The following is a 17,151-nucleotide window of genomic DNA, read 5'->3' as shown; positions in this document are numbered from 1 at the left end:
TATTAAGACTTCATTACAAGCATGTGAATTTATGAGTGGAGATACTGAATTAAAAAATGTCTGAATGGATGAGTTTTCTTATCCACAGTTGTACTATCGCTCTGTGACCTTTGTGGTTGAACAAGTGAATGTATTGGGTATAAATGGACTTACATCCCTTCCCCTACATTCTGTTTTAATAGGTTGATGTGTGTATTTTTAATGGAATTTTGGAAGAAGATGAAAACTGACTTTGGGCTGTCTGCAACAGTGTATTTACAGGTCGTAAAAAGTTAATCAGGCATTTGCAGCCCGTTCTAAATTCTGTTGCTGGAGTCCTGACCAATAGGAAAATGGATGAAGTTGTTTCTTGTCACTTTTTAAAAATCTGCTACTGGTCTTAGAGCAGTACATGGTCTTCCACCAAAATGCATTTCCGTATAGGTTGTCAAGTATGCACTGTGTAAATGTGTCAGGTTTTCAAAGAGCTACTTACTTGTGGTGACTTGGACCAGAAGGGAACAAGCAGAGGCAGCATTTAGTTTTTGATGTCCCTCATATCTGGAACAAACTATCTGAAAACTGTTGCTTGTTTTAAATCAGGACAGAAGGCATTTTTAATACATAATTTAGCAGAAACAAAGTCTATTTTCCACTGTTTACACTGACTTTAGGAGACCGATTTTTATTTAAAGATGTTATTGATATTGTACTGTTTTTTGCAACTAACTGTTTAACTGTGTTGTCTTTTGTGAAAGAGATCTTTGATCTCAAGTAGTTTTACCTTGGTCAAATGAGGGTTGATAGAATTTTTTTTGTGTTTATTGCAGATTTTGATTACAAAATTTGACTTATGAACTTTTTGAAACAGTTGTTTCTTTTATGCCATGCCTTCATGCTGGTGTTTTATTATATTTACCTTTCCTTTGATGTCCTGTGAGGCATTTTTGATTGCTTTGTGTGTGAATGGTCCAACATGAATAAAATTGCCTTAACTTATAATTTGGTGCATTTATAAATACAGTTAAATCACTGTTTTAAACTTGTAAATCTGAATAAATAACTTCATTCTCTTTGCTTTTCTTTCCCATACAAAGAAATCTAAACTCTGTGCTTGTTTTTTTTTCTTTCCTTAAATCTCCATCCAGCTGCACCAGATGTGAATTCTGAACCTGGTTCTGTTGCAGTTTTGTTTTTTTAAGAGCGACTCAACTCAATGGAACAGGCTGGACGATTTTAGATGTTTTTTTTCCAATTGGCATCTGATCAACTGAATTACACATAATTTAATTTACGTGTAATCTCACTACATGATTATGTATGCAAAAACACATTTGATTCATCGATCAAATAGGAGTCCATATAATATCTGAATTAGACATGTTCAATTTGATATGCGCTCTAAAAATAATTTTAGTATATGTTATAATCTAAATGAGCTTATTAGATTGAATAAACTGTAACATTTGCATGAACAACAATCTAGGAATAAAGTACAAAAATCACAGACATAATTTCACATAGATCATGAGCAATTTAATATACATAGAGATGCATTGGTTTACAATAATGATAAAATCTATTTTATAATGTAATGTTCTTGAAAGGGTGAAAAACTTAAATATAAAGAAGCAGTGTATTCTTTTGATCAGCTGGATCGATTATACCTTGAATACAAACAGATCATGTTGGCAGTGAACATTTTCATTTTTATAGCAACATTTTTCTTATGTCCTCTACAAATCTTTATATATAATGATTACTAAAAATAAAATCAGGTCGTGTGGCCCCATCACAGCACAAAGCTGCAATTAAAACAAGGGAACTTTTATTGTTAAGTGCTAACTATTTGTGTTCCCTTTCCTTTGGCTTCTCTCATCATGGTCTTTTTTTATTGTGAAGAGATTAACTGTATAAAATGAGAAACATCACAAACAGTTTCACAAACGTCTTATTGTGATCTCAATCACCTGTACAAAAACAGCTGAGAGCTAGATTACCAAACAAAAACTAATGCTCCAAAATTTTTATAATAATAATAATAAAAAAAAAGAAGGAAAACAAAACTCTAAAGGACAGAGTGTTTGGTTACATAGATGAAGCCGCTGCTTTCTGGAATGCCACTTCACACATGTTGTGAGACATTTGGCGTCGCCGTGGAGAAGCTGGACCTAATCGTCAGAGAGAAGGCACACGATCGAAATGAAGCTCGGACCTCTCCGGGCTGCCGTTGATTTCCTCCTGGAGCATTTCGGGGCTGTGGCCGTGCTCGTCTGTGCTCTCCGGAGACTCGTAGGGATAGTTTTCGCTGATCTCCTCGTCCTCCTGCTCTTCTTTAATACTAAGGAGAGGATACGCTGTCAGTACTGACGTTTCAAACCAGCGGGGAGGAATGCAATGGAGAAGGTGGGGAAAGGGAGAACTTACAAAGCTTGAGGAGGAGACTGTGTTGTGCTGCTGTCACTTTGGTAGCCACATCCGTTAGCCAGCGCTCCGTTCATCTGCTCCTGGAGAACGTGAGGCAGCGAGTGCAGCGCGATGCTACCTATCGAGGCCGGGTTGTACAGGCAGCTGTTTCCATCTAGACCAGCATTCTGAGAGGGGGGAAAGTGGCATTAAGTGTCTCAAACGTGCCAACTTTTAGCTTCATCTTCCATAATACTAAGATTTTAAAATGAAAAAAACAAAACAAAGCTTGAGATCGTATCTCTCACCTGAAGAGCAGACCCAGGCAAGCTCTGGCGACTTTGAGAGTTCTTCAGCAGAGATCTATTGGCAAGAATGTGCAAAAGACGTTATATATTAATTAGTTGCAGCCAAATGGGAAAATATTACAGCGCCCTCTAGATTCATTGGAACCCCCCTGGAAAAGAGCAAAACGCTTTAAAGTAAGATCATTTTAATTTGAGTAGTAAAATTTTAAACTAAAGATCTTATCTTCAATCTAAACTGAATTTCTTTGAAAAGTGAAAAAAATTCTGTGCTTAAAAAATATGAGTTTTTTTCTGTTTTTTTTTTAACAAAATGGTCATTAGCATGCTTAGCAGCATCGTTAGCAACTTTACAGGAGTGTTCAGGAAATTTTTACTAGAATTTCTGTTTCTGCCACTCCTCAAAATAGGAAAGACGACATAACCTGCCATCCTCGTAAAGCAGATGCATATTGAGTCTCATTAGTTAAAAATTAGCTACAAATATATCTACGTTTCATATGTAGAGACAAAGCAATGATTAGATGGAAAGACATAGAAAAACAAGAAAAACACTGTAAATTTTGAAAAAAATATGAAATCCTTTATTTGAGTACATTTAGTCAGTGAGAGGAAAGCAGCAGAGAATATGTGCCATTCCATTAAGGCAGGTCAATGTTGACCCTCATATTCAGGAAATGTCTAAGAGAACGTAGATGTTTCTGAGGTTCTTCAAAAAAACTGAAATTTCTTACATGCCTTTTTTCACACGTTTATGTAACATGAATGCATCCACAACTAGGCTTTTAATGTAGTCACATTAAAAAGAAAATCTAAAATATCTCAAGTTCTGGATTTTTAAAGCAGTGAGTGAAGAGCTAACAATACTATTTTGGCATATTAGATTTTAGTTGAGACATTTTTTTTCTCTGTAATTTCCCAAACAAAAAACCCCGGCAAAAATCCAAAGAGAAAGTTTTAAAAATCACTCTAGTAGTCAATTCTCTTTCATTTTGAATTTCAAATGTGGGCAAAGGATATCTAAATAGCAGTTATGCTTTTTTAATAACCCAATTCCTAATTTTCTGACGCACAACACACTAAAAAAAACAAACAAACAAAAAAAAAGAGCATGAAATCTTGGTTCATTACAAGGATTAAAGTTTTTTTTAAATCTACATTTATTTCTTTGTGAAACATAGATCAGACTGCCTGTCACTTCCCAATGATTTATTTAGCAGAAGTCATCAATGACCCTTTCTGTACCGGCACTGACTTGATTTAAATCAAATATACTGTAAATCTTTCACCTTCACTGAGCTGTTTACAGTGTTGCTGTTGTCATATTTTATTTAAAGATGTCAAGATGCCCTTCGGTGTCCTTAATTTTGCTACACAAACACAACAAATATACGCGATGTTAGAAAAGCAAACCCCTGGGGCTTCTTAGCTTCAACGCTTGCTTACAGTAAATATTGCAGGCACTCGTGAGGCGGAGTGACAAGGTCAAGTTCTTTGATGTCGGCCACCTGACGTCTAGTAAGATGGGAAAGTACACAGCGTCCTGTCTTACTGTCTACAGTGTACATACCCGTTACCAGCAGCCTTCTGAGGCCGCCGTCGGTGGAACTCGATCTCGTCTACCGTCCACACGGCTCCCTTCACGTTCTCCAGGCGCACAAAGCATTTATGCAGACTGAGGTTGTGTCTGACAGCATTCTGGAAGATTCAAGAAACACCTTGTGCCGTTACACAAATCTCATGTAAATGACGACTAAATGGAAATTAGTTGCGGGGGATATGGACTTAAAAGTGTTATCCCAATATTTAGTGGTAATATACAGTGTGTCACATCGATTGTAGTCCCACAAACACAAATACTGCTCTTGAACAACATTCCCATTTGTAATAAGCTTCTGTAGTTTGATTAGCATAACTAAAATGCACACAGTAACAGCATTTCATCATATTTTAAAATTTATTTATACTTATTGATACACTTCTACTGAACAAACAGTGGAGAAAAATGCTGTAAAAATTACAATCCCAACAATATGGATAGATAGTTTTAAGAGCTTTTAAATGTCATTAACTGAAATTTTTTGTGACATCGATGAATTAAAATCTTACAATTACAAATGTATCATGATAAATGATAAACGATACGATAAATACCCATTTCTAATTTAAATACAATGAGACTTTTTGTGTTCTCATTTTTAAATGTGTGATGTTATGGATACCTTCCAAGTAGCTGCATTGCGCCTGAAATATGCAAAGTTCCTGGTGAACCAGTTGTAGATTTCGTTTAACGTCAGCTGATTGCGAGGCGATTCAAATATAGCCTGAAACAGATAAAAAGGGAGTCAGAGATACTGTTTTTACAGTGACCGAGTTATGGAGCTATGCAAAAGAAAGCTGAAAACAAACAAAATATTGAAGAGTTATGAAGTACATATATCCAGGACGTGTTACCTGTCTTATGAGGGACGCATATGTAAATGGAGGTCTAACCTCTGTGCTCAGGTAGAACTCTTTATTATCAATTATATCTGTAAAAAAAAAAAAAGCATAAAAAATATGTTTGTGAACTTAATAGAAGAAAAAGATGCAACAAATAGAAACCGTTCCTTCAAATAAGGTATTTAAAATGCCATGCAACGTATCTGTACCCATTGCGCTTGTGTAAATATTGTCATGTTACAACCACAAACTTCAGAGTAATTTATTGAGATTTTACGTGACAAACCAAGGCAAAGCAGCACATAATTATAGCGTGGAATAAAAAGAGTACAATGTTTTGAATTTTTTCTTACAAATACAAGATTATTCAACTTTCACTTTTTTTTTTTACCGATTGCGCTGCATGAATTCATTTCAAGTTTTACCACAGATTTCTAACACGATTTGGGTCTAAACTTTCAAACACAGGAGTAGGCTTTGATCTAAACCGTTAGAAGTTATTTTAAGTTTATTTCAAGTCGACATCTTGTTGGTATCATTAGATTTTAAGAAAGGGAAATAAATAGAAATGCTCATCACAGTTTTCAGGTCTTCATTTGCAAAAAGCCTCATGATTATGCACTACTTATTGTGTCTTGAGTGTCCCGGTAAAACAAAATGAAGTTCATATGGTTGTAATGTTGTAAAGGTCAACTGGTATCAAAGTTTTGCAAAGCGCTGTAAATCCTGCAGATATTCCTAATGTGTTTGGTACCTTGGCTGACAGAGCGGCTGTATCGCCTCCGTACAGGAGTGCTGGTGAACAAGCTGTTGGGGGTGAGGACTGACGGCGAGTCAGAGAGCGGTGTGAGGGGCGTGGAGGGGGCTGTGGCACTCTGAGAAAGACTCATAGGAGGAGGGGCTTTGGGCAATGTCACCGGGGTGAAAGACACATTAGACGCCAGATTCACCTGCGCTCACACACACATAAAAAAACCCCACAAAAAATGTGTTAACTACAAGTCAAGCGGAAGATGTTTGCAAAAAGAGTAAATGGAAAATGAGAACTCACAGGCTGAGCTGCAGGTTTGGGTTCAGACGATTTGAGATGAGCCATCATAGCTTGCAGTCGCTCCTTGTCTTTCTTCAGCTGTGTTAGATGGAGGACCAAAATAGAGCGTGAGGTTGGTTGGTGAATTCACAGTTTTAGTTACATGGCGTTCAATGTGTCATCCTGAGCGCTGTAATTATCCAAACACAACACCTCTGCTTCCAGGGAGGGTGCAAAAAACACAGCAGAACTACAAATACATCCACATTTACTTTGACAGAGCTGTCTTTTCACAACTCGTCACCGACATTTTAGTTTTATGAAAGTATAACACGCAAAGGTAATTCTGGTAAACCGAAGATGATTCATAGATTTTTTGTTTGTTTGAGAAAGAAACCAGCGCTCTCCATACCTGCAGCTCCAGCTGTTGAACAACCTGCATCTGCACACGGCACTGCGCCGTACTCTTGTCGTCAAGTGTGTGGTCACTGTTCAAATGTCTGGACATAAACAAATATGTTTAAATGTTAATTAGTCAGAGGACGCTGACTAATTGTAAAGTTGGGCAACTAGAAGGAGATTTAATACATTAAATGTTCTATTCGTTAGCGTCAATGCTAATTTTATTGTTATATGTACTCACTTCATGAATGCCTGAAAGTCTCCAAAAACAGTTTCACAGCCTGGCCATTTGCACATGCCGTTTCCATACAGAGGATGGCTGTTCTGGGGGCTTTCCTCCTGTGACCCACTGCACAAAACGCAAAAGTCAGCTATCAATGGAACCTTTCAAGAATACATACAAACATGAGCAACCAGAAACAGAAAGCAGTAAACTGTAAACCTTTCTTTCCTCTTCATCAGAGTGTGATGACCGTTGGTGGTCGATTGGCTGGAAGACTCTCGGATATCTCCACCAGGAGAGAGGACGCTGCCATTTTCACACCCTGAAGAGTCACAAATAAACAGAGACATCCTTAGAGATATATGCAGCTTCACTACAAGTCATCTGAGTGAAGCTCAGATGAAGATCTGTTCCACATGAGGTGCCATGACATCAGAAGTGTCATTAGAAGCTTATTGGTTTGATCAATGGCGCCCCCTGCTAAACTATCCTGGATCCCACCGCTCCTATATGTTTCCCTCACTTGTTCTCAAAGTTGGTTTGGATTTAAAAAACTGTAATTATATTCAAAATATTACAAATGTGTTTTAAAAACAAGTTACAGTCAAATGTAAAAAAAAAAAAGTAGGTAATCCAACTTATATATTTCCAATTTATCTGCTATATTTTGAGTTTGAATCATTCAGACATACAGGGAAAAGAATATGTGGGCATAAATTCCATTTTATATTCAACAGGAAGCCAAACGATGCATTTTGAGCAAAAGATCTCTACATAATTAGCCTGGGGTCTTTCCAATCAGCTTAAAGAATTCATATTTAGAATTTTAATCAAAACCTATGGTAAACATAAATAAACTCAGTTGAAATGCTAAATGTCCTAACAGAGTCCTGAGGCTGTTGTTCCGGTTATACAGCAGCCTACATGCAGCACAGTCAAACCTGGGGGCGCTCCAATGATTTCAACTCAAAATATGTTAATGATGCAGGTTTGTACAGACTGTACAAACAGTCTGTTTTCCTTTCTATTTTCATTTGTGTCTAAGAAGACAGCTTCAGTAACACAAACAATTAAAGATAAACACTTAGCTGTTTTCTTAGCAAAATCTAACCTGAATAGACCCTCTAAAAAGTTCTAGTTTTTGAAACTGAACTTGATTTAATTCCACCACAGAAAGTTTCTTTTTAAATTTAACTTCCTCCATAGTGTGAGTAACGGAGGGCAGACGTGAGACCGTGCGATGCATCATACCTGGAGCTACAGTGGGGGTGCTGGGAAGCACAGACAGCAGGCCTTGCCTCTGCAGGTTGAGGAGATGCTGCTGCTGCACCTGAAGCAGCTGCTGCTGGATGGCGATCTGCTGGGCTGTAAGCTGCGACAGACGATCGGGGATTAAACTTTCCACAAATATTCTCTGTTGGGCTAAGAAACAGGAGCTTTCTGTACTCTGTATTTACACAACATTCAGTGTTCAGTTAATAACCACAAGTCAAAGCAGTCCCATTTAATTACTTCCCTGACGTATAGAGTATTTCTGCAAGTTACCTCTTGAGTAACTATCCCGGCATTCTTCTGTTGCAAAAGCTGCATATTTATCTGCTCTTGCTGATTCTTGAAGACCTCCTGGATTTGTTGCTGCAGACATATTAATAACGTTAGAATGACACGGGCACAGGGCCTGTGTTAAATGTGGCGTACGAAACGAGCTAGTCGTGCCGTTACCTGGTGTAACATGAGCGCCTTCTGCTGCTGGACTAGCACCTGGATCTGCTGAGGACTGAGGACGGGCTGCTGTGGTGCCTGCTGCAGTGGCTGCGGAGCTTCGGCAGGCGGGGTCATCATCGACAACGACGCTGGAACCTTCATCATCAAAGGAGAGAAGATCAGACTGGCTAAAGTCTTTCCCAGAAATGTAGGGAGAGGAGTCATTAATTGTTTCTGAGAAAGAAAAAGGGCGGGAGCCTTTAAACGGGACGTATGCCTTTTTTTCTTTACCAGGTTCCACCAACTCAAATTTAAGATGTTTTAAGACCATTATGAATTAAATTTAAGTCCTATACTACAACAAAAATGTAAAAAAGAAATGCAATTGTTTTTTTTGTTTTTTTTCAGGGGACCAAAACAGTGAAATTTCGGTGATCTTTTTGTGGCTCTTGGCTTTGTGCTTCTCACATGGCAACCCTTGCAGTGTCAAACATTTTCAAAGAATGTGGGTCGTCTCGATCAACTGATGATAAATTTACGCACCCATCATAGACGCAAAAAAAAACTAGTGCCTTTTTTTGCGAATGTCGTCCAGCCAATAAATTTATAGAAGAAAAAAGTAAGTTAGAAAGTATTAGCGGCAATTATTTAACTTGTTCCTGGTAGGCTTATTTGCCTCAAGGCAAAGAATGCAGTGAATGAAAATGTCTGTGTGTGACTCAAACTTTTGCCTGATATAAACATCCCATAAGAAAAAACATACATAGTCACGACAAAATTTAAAATCTGTGATTATTTAAGGCGTCATTTTAGATTCATGAATTTAACACTTTTTAAGGATGCTCACTGTGAACCAGATATTCAGGTTCATCAAGTCAAGTCAGGCACTTTCTGGAGGACAATACTTTTCTGGATGTCAGTTCAGTGAGCAGGGAATTTGTAGGCTTGGATTTTGACCCAACAGCTGCTTCAATTTCATCTATAATCTGCTGCAATGATTTACCTAAAGATGGATCATTACCAACTAGAGCGGCATAAATCAGAATCCAACAATTTGATGGGCTCTTCTATGACTGTCAAACAGTAAAATCTTTCCACGTCCATCCAATGCATTAAAACTAAGAGCTTCCTCCATTTTTGGTCAATTGATGGATTGACTACCAGCACGCCCTTCGTATGAGTACGTTAAAATTCAGAAAACAATAGGAGACAAGTGTTTGGTTACTTAAAACAGGATAATTCTGAAATTACTTTTTTATTTTCTGTTGGATTAAAATTTCTGCCTCTACAAACAAAAAACCGCACGTTTGTCCAATCCAAAAAAATTTTAATCAATCAACAATGAAATCGGCTGGTCACACTTAAATGGCTAACTAGAAAATGTAGGTATATTTGGTTAATTGAAAAAAAATTTCCTATCAGCTGCTAGATAACTGAGCTCGTTTGTATGTGTATGCAGTTAAGAATGGTCATCTTGGATACCAATGGCTCTGATTTGTATAGTTTGTGTGTATAAAACAACCTGAAGGTTCCTGCAGGTTCTTGTACTTAAACCACAACATATCAGATGTTTCAATAGGAGAATATGTTAAAACACAAATCACAGCATAACGCTGATTTTAAAATATCCTCGAGTTTTGCACCCTTCATCCTTATGCACTGTATAAACAAAACTGTGCATGCCTTAGAAGAGAGTGAAGTATAAAAATACAACTTTATCTTTGTTGCTGCTTTTATGGCTAAAAGGTTAAAAGATAAGAAACAGAGGATACAGAGTTCAGACCGAACACAAAGTAACATTCCTCACAGTGAGTCAACCAAATTTAACTAAAACTAAATTAAGATCAAACGGGACCCACATTATTACAGGAGGTAATTGTTGAAATATAAGCAAAGCATAAATAAATAATGGCCTAATAACAGCATTACTCTCTAGGAATCATGCATCATTATGGACATTTTTGTAACTGAATAGTTTTTTTCCCTTGATCTAGTCATTATTTTAGCAATATTTTTGTATCAACCTCTTGATTGAAATTTTACTTTAATCGTATTTTTTTTTTACTACATCAAAACAATTACTACAAGCTTAAGCATGTAGTAAGCTTGTAGCCTTTTCCTGCATAAGTCTTTTAAACTATTTCATTCTTGCAGAAAATTAACTACATAAAAAACATAAGAGTTCACTCAATTACATTGATGCATCACTATATTTTTCTGCTTTTTTAAGTTAAAACTTGTCAACTTCAGTCTGGATCAAAACTCTAAACATTTATTAGGGTAACAGAGGATGGTATGATAACTATCCGTCCTCTACTAAACATCTCAACACCAATATTCCTGATATTTTTCCTGATATTCTGGAGGGACTGGTTCTGTTACATTATAACACTGCATTTGATAGGCGTAAGGAGACGTGTGCAGGATTTTCAGTCAAACCATGTTTGTTGGGATGAAAATATCTAATATATCTATATCAGTGCATCCTTGAGTTCTTCACTTTTTGGTCATTAGGCTTGGATAATTAAATTTCTAAATTTCAGCTATAAATCTCTTCTGGTTTGAACTCGTTTTTAAATTAGATGCAATGGCTTTCAGTGTTGTTTATGGACACTAGAGAGCTGCCCCTCCCACACTTGTTGCCATCAACAGTTTGAAAAAAAAACAAAAAAAACACTTTCCCTCACTTTCCAGAAAGACATTCTTATCTTAATTACAACTTAAAGCATTAGATCATGGAATACATTTTTGTTTTAGTGTCAATTCGGTCAAAGGATAATTTTTTTCTAAATGTTATCATTCAGTAATAATCTCAAGCTCAAATCAGCTTATTAAAAAAAACAAAAAACTACTGAACCATGTATAATTAAACACAGCGCCACTCAGGAAAAATAAGCGGTTATTCTTGCCTAACCACCTGTTATTAAATTCTTTCTATAATTCTCAGTTCAACTTTGCAATGTGACCCAAGTGGTTCTGACATTACTGCTAAAAACAGCAGCAGAAATACAAAAACAACCAAAACACAGGATGGCTCAGGGGAATTATAACTCCAGCGAAAACAACAACAACAACACCAACAGCAGCCAGAACCCGAAAAACAACATCATCTTCTTCTTCTTCTTCTAGTCGGAGCAATTATCAAACCCCCCCCCAGCCCGCCTTACCCCCGCCCCTCAACCGTCCCCTTGCTGTCAGCTTCACAGCTCAGGAGTTGTTTATGGTAAACATAAACTGAGGAATCAAAATGGCACAGAGATATAAATAATGAATAAAAAAAGCACACAGAGCCTGTTTACGAAAACAGAACTTGAGATTCGTATTTTAATTAAGGTTTGAACCACAAACAAACATTCCTCTCCAAAGGCACAGTCTGTTTGGAGTCGGGTAAACAAACTGACAGAGAATTTCACACAGGCTTTGGGCTAACAATAACAGAGGACTGCCTCCTGGTTTGCCCTTTCTTATGAAACTGCGTGCTGCAGAATGGCCACTAAAGCAATGAAAGGAAAAAAGAAAAGAAAAAAGGCAGGTCCATCCCACGGACAGAGCCAGTTGGCCCCCTCTATTTTTTTCTATGGACACCATCAACACAACAACAGCCTTCGCCTAATCCCCGTTGCTATGGCAGCGTGCAAGTCCAAACATCTTCTGTTGTTGTTATTGTTGAAAGTCATACCAGTGAGCAACTGAGTGTAAACACAGATATGTTCCCGCAAGACTGGTCTTGTGAACTCTTTTGAGAAAAGACTGACAGCAGAGGGAAATGCCAAAAACATGCAGGAGAAAAAAACACAAACAAACAAACAAACAATAAGCTTCTCATTCCAGAACCGATTCTTACTGCTGTGCTGTGTTAAAAAAACAAAAAAAAAACATGCACTTGCTGAAAAATCCAAACATCACTCTTATGCAAAAAAAACAACAAAAAAACACAGACACTAAAGCAACTAATTACAAAAGTCTGGCTCTATATGCTAGAACAGAACAAACCTGAAAGTCTCCATTGGAAGGTTTCTGAAATACTTCTCGGCAACTATGAAAATCTAACCCAGCTTTTCCACGTGACGCGAGCGTAAACAGACCTAACAATATAACACTGATCCCTCCACCCGGCAGGAGCCGAGCTGCCCCCTCCTCTTCTAAACCTCAGCTCCACACACACACACACACACGCACACACACACACACACACACACACACACACACACACACACACACACACACACACACACACACACACACACGCCCTCTCCCCCAAAACCTATTCGATGCACTCTCTTTCACCGTGAAGAAGCTGAGAAACACAGACAAGAAAACAGAAAGGTTTGAAGACTCATTAAAATTATCTAAGTGTACGGGTATTGGGTAAAAAAAATAACAAACAAAACAAAAAAACTGTGGTGCTTGGATACGGTTCAAGTGAAACAAATCTATTCACGCTTTAGTGGGTGGGGGAAGCATCTGGATCTGCTGAAGTGGAGATAAATGTTTATCCATGTCTCCTTACACCTATCTAGTGTTACAAAGTAACAGAACCCCTCACTGCAGAATGATGTCATGAAAAATATCGAGGTCATCATTTTCAGCTGTAGCAACACGTTTGTTCTCTTTCTTTTGTCAGTCAAATGTCTTTTATTCGCCAATCAAGCAGCCAGAGATCAGAATATCAGCTCTGATCGGTGACGGTTCGACACTGAAAAATCCAATTTGCTTTTCTTCCATTCATGAAACCCATGAAGCCGAGAAACTCCCAGCACTTCTTACACGTATACGCCTATAACTAAAAGCATGTGCGCTCTGTTTGGGTTTAGTCCAGCTAATCTAACGCAGCTACAAACAATATTTTAAAGAAAAAAGAATGCAGAACCTTTTTATTTTAATTCTAAAATTAAAATTGGATGGAAACTGGAATCAGCAAGTCAGACCTTAAATAAATGTGGAAATCATACCAGCCAGGAAAAGACTGATCTATGCATCTGTAGAAAACACATTAAAGAAAATTGTTTTGGAGGATGAATTGCTGGAAATTTCAAAAAAAGATCTGTAAAATATATATATATTTTTTATAAGTACGCCAATCAATCGGCTGATTTGGAATTTGACTATTTTTTTCAGAATCGGCTCTGATCAACGATCGTCAGGTCGAATATTGAAAACCAGATGTTTATTTCCCCAATGCGAATGTATCAAAACTAAGAATGCATCAAGAAGTAAATCAACAAATAAAAATGATTTGAATCGGTGTCGGCCTGATCGACGCATCTCTAGTTGTTATTTGTAAAGCTAACTCTGATGGAGTGAATGAATGCCAGTGCGGACAACTGACCCCTGCGACCTCTGGAGGAGAAGTCTGGCTGCTCTTCACTCGACTCTCATTCTCAGAAGGATTTCTGCTTTCTATGTGGATTGCTTGTATGGTGTGTCCTGCTGGATCTGACTGGGACTCATGCATCTGGACTTCACTGGCCTGCAAAAAAGGAGAGAGGGAAATAGGAAAGAAGTGAAAGTCACTCGATGAAGCCACCGAGGAATGACAGAATGCTGAAAACATACATGGTTGGCTGCTTTCAACGAAATAACTTCACACGGCGATAAGAAATTCATTCTTCAAGAAAAAAATAAAGAATCAGTAGCGGCTGAAATGAGCGTCACAGCATGGTGGGTACACGAGAGAAAAGCACTAAAAGTTGAGAAGTTCGCTTCTGCGGCCCAACCCAGTAATACAAACACACTCTACCACTAGTCAGAGAGGAAGATGTTAAATCTATTTGTTGAATAACCAAGTGCTGCCATGACTACTGTAAACACAGGGGCCCTGGGTCCGTGTTTATGTGCAAACATATCTTCCTTCTGGAACAATTTACCATTAACCAGGTGGTGCGATAAACGGCTGTGGCAGGTAGCACAATGCACAAGTAGGCTTTTATGTATACAGCTTGGGAGTGTTTGAGTAAAAAGCTCAGCAGCATAAACAAAGGTAAATAAAGAAGGCAAACAAAAAGCATAAGGAGAAGGAAAGCAGCAGAGAAATCGAGCGCCTAACATGCTTGAGAGCTCGACATTTTGAGATTAATCTTCGAATCAAATCAATCTTATACGCACGACTGAGAGGCAACAGTTAGAGAACATCAGATTAGACTGCGCTGCATATGCTGTGATAAATCGAAGGCCAAGAGTCCGCAATGAGTAAAAATAAAATTAAAATCAAACAAAAAAGGTGAAAAATGATGACTAATCAGCAACAAGTTATGTCTAGCTCTAGAGATGTGTCATCCATGCTCAAGACATCACTTATACCTCTGAGCTTCCAGTAATGGCCAACTAGAGCTAAAATCTGTTGAAAACAGGCAGGGGCTGGTAACGTCTGCACTGTTTATTTTAGCTCCCGGGATCAGGATTAGTTTGGAAGACAAAGGGCAGAGTTTCCTGTAGAGTTTTTTAAAAGAAGGCTGGAGGGGAAAGCTGAGCGTAAGGGCAAAACTGTAAACTTTGTCAACCACCTCATTCTGAAAGTAATACAAATGTTACCTGGTTGTTCATCAGGTTTATCTTATAAAAAAAAGCACATCATATTTTTTTTCAAACAAAATTGTAACTTTTCAAGGTTTGGATTTTGTTTTTGCTTAAATGAAACACTTTAAGTTGTAATAACAATGATTTTGAACACCAAGCTGAAAAGAGCATGATTCTCAGATTAGAGATGCACCAATAAATGGAGCAATTTTTTTAAATGATTTGTTGATTGGCTTTGATCAGTAATCAAATGCTCAAATACTGACAAAATCAGACTTTTCCCCCTATTCATTTAAGTCTTTTTCGACCAGAAAATGCTTTAACCAACAGCATGTACTTCAGCTAGATTCTTTTTTTTAAGCTCAATGGGGAAATCTGATGACTTTCTGGGACATGCTTATTTTAAATGGAGAAATCTTGTAATATCTCCATTTTTTAAAAGACTGAGAACTATTATCTCGGGGAAGCCACCTGCAGCACATTGATTCTCATATGTGCTCGCGTTGTTACAGGAGTAAGAAAAATGCAAATCGGTCAGAAACAGCATACATGTTGCATATCTTCCTCAGACTTAACTCAATGTTTTAAATTTGTACGTGTGATAGATTTCTTATGCTTCTGAATGCAGCTAATTAAGCCACAATTAATTCCTCAGTCCAGTGGTTTTATTTATTTGTCAGTATTTTTAATTTCTGCTGTGTTCCTTATTTTCATTTTATATGTACTCTCACACTTTTATAGGATATGGATCGCCAATTAAAAATTAAATTAAACAGACCTGCCGTGCAAAGGCAAACAATACAACACTCAATTACAGTTATAATACTGGAACAATTAAGGACTGTAATATCCAAAATTAACCAAACGTTACAGCTAACTGCGTTCTGAATTTGAACTAAGTGCAGCCATTTCACTCGCAGCAGCTACAACGAAGTACTTAAACTTAGAAATGACCAGTAGAAGATGTCACCTGAACTGTGTTATTGTAATGTTATTATCTTTAATTTGCCTTGAGGCGACACGATCACATCCGATATCTGTTGACGCCAACCACCGCAGTTCTGGGTTTCCATTTAAGATTTGGAGCCATTAGCTTACATAAGCTAGATAACCAGACAAACCCTGACACCTGAGTCTAATAGGTCAACTATACAAAACAACCGAGCAACATACATGAGAGGCAGCTTCACAGTAACGCCGTTTTTAATCAACATCACGCGTGGCGTGCACGTTAACATCAGCTCTAACAAAAGCTATATTATGGGTCCTGACGTTAGCTCAAACGAAACGGTTCTCCCTCTCCTCTTCGCTGCGCCTCCAGGTGGTTTTCAAAATAAACCCATCGTTCATGCCTGTAATCGTTCAATATAAGGGAGTGAACTGGTATAATGTCGTTTACTCACAGAAATGTGTGCGAGCGGACAGTCTTTGACGCTGGGTGGTGTCAGAAGAAGATCCCTCGACGCTCTCTGCCTTCCTCGGTAACGAGCTAGCCACAAGTTGCTAACGGGGGCGTGGTTTGGGTAAAAGTAAACAATGGTGACGTCATGTTAACACGAGGACTTCTAAATTTTTGACGCAAGTCACTGCAGAAAACATGTTTCTTCTTTAATAGTTTTTAATAAATAGATTTTAAAAAATAACACAACCAAACATTACCATGCAGTGTGTAAAACGTTAATTTGTTCATAAATAAATTATGTCTCGATTAAGTTTGATTTTTGAAGTAATAAAATAAGGAAAAATAACATTTTCTAAAATGCCTCTTTTTTGAATAAACAAACAAATAAATGAATAACGTGAGGGGAAAAAAGTAAAAATAGGAAACATGCTGATAGTTTGCATAGAAAATGCTAATAAATTATTACGTTGGTTATGAATAAATATCTGAATTCACCAAAACAACAACAACAAAAAACGTTAACAAGTTCAGACATTTCATAAAACACAAGAACAAAGCAAAAACTAAAGGACCTCTTAGAAAACAAAAAGCAGTTTTGAACATGTAAAAACCAACACAAGAGTGTAATAACAGACACAAGCACGTGAATCACTGATGCAAATAGTTTCCTTTTGTTAGTTTTCCTATATTGACATCTTTTGTTAATGTTGTTTTGGATAAATTACTGTATCAATGTGGCATG

General features: G+C 37.5%; 1 protein-coding gene across 1 annotated transcript; it reads right to left on the bottom strand.

The window, feature by feature from the left end:
* Nucleotides 1-1,493: 1,493 nt before the first annotated feature.
* Nucleotides 1,494-16,517, bottom strand: LOC102217422 (forkhead box protein P1-B). Its single transcript, XM_023338629.1, has 16 exons — nt 16,411-16,517; nt 13,821-13,961; nt 8,510-8,647; nt 8,333-8,422; nt 8,039-8,159; nt 7,007-7,109; nt 6,806-6,913; nt 6,575-6,662; nt 6,184-6,261; nt 5,887-6,082; nt 5,145-5,221; nt 4,913-5,014; nt 4,261-4,388; nt 2,694-2,748; nt 2,407-2,573; nt 1,494-2,320 (listed from the first exon to the last, which is right to left on the bottom strand). Exons 2-16 carry the CDS (start codon nt 13,944-13,946, stop codon nt 2,158-2,160), a joined length of 1,740 nt encoding a protein of 579 aa, XP_023194397.1. The 5' UTR covers nt 13,947-13,961; nt 16,411-16,517; the 3' UTR covers nt 1,494-2,157.
* Nucleotides 16,518-17,151: the final 634 nt, after the last annotated feature.

Source organism: Xiphophorus maculatus, chromosome 1 (genome assembly GCF_002775205.1).
Source record: "Xiphophorus maculatus strain JP 163 A chromosome 1, X_maculatus-5.0-male, whole genome shotgun sequence".
NCBI classification, from domain to species: domain Eukaryota; kingdom Metazoa; phylum Chordata; class Actinopteri; order Cyprinodontiformes; family Poeciliidae; genus Xiphophorus; species Xiphophorus maculatus.
The sequence above is the reverse complement of the archived record's forward strand: the minus strand, read 5'-3'. Positions and strand labels throughout refer to the sequence as shown.

Excerpts from the sequence above, each read along its gene's own strand:
- LOC102217422 (XM_023338629.1), bottom strand. The coding sequence starts at position 13,946 with ATGCATGAGTCCCAGTCAGATCCAGCAGGACACACCATACAAGCAATC. Across the intron at positions 6,914-7,006 it reads CTGATGAAGAGGAAAGAAAG|TGGGTCACAGGAGGAAAGCC; the intron begins GTTTACAGTTTA and ends CGTTTTGTGCAG. Across the intron at positions 2,749-4,260 it reads CAGAAGGCTGCTGGTAACGG|ATCTCTGCTGAAGAACTCTC; the intron begins GTATGTACACTG and ends TCTTGCCAATAG.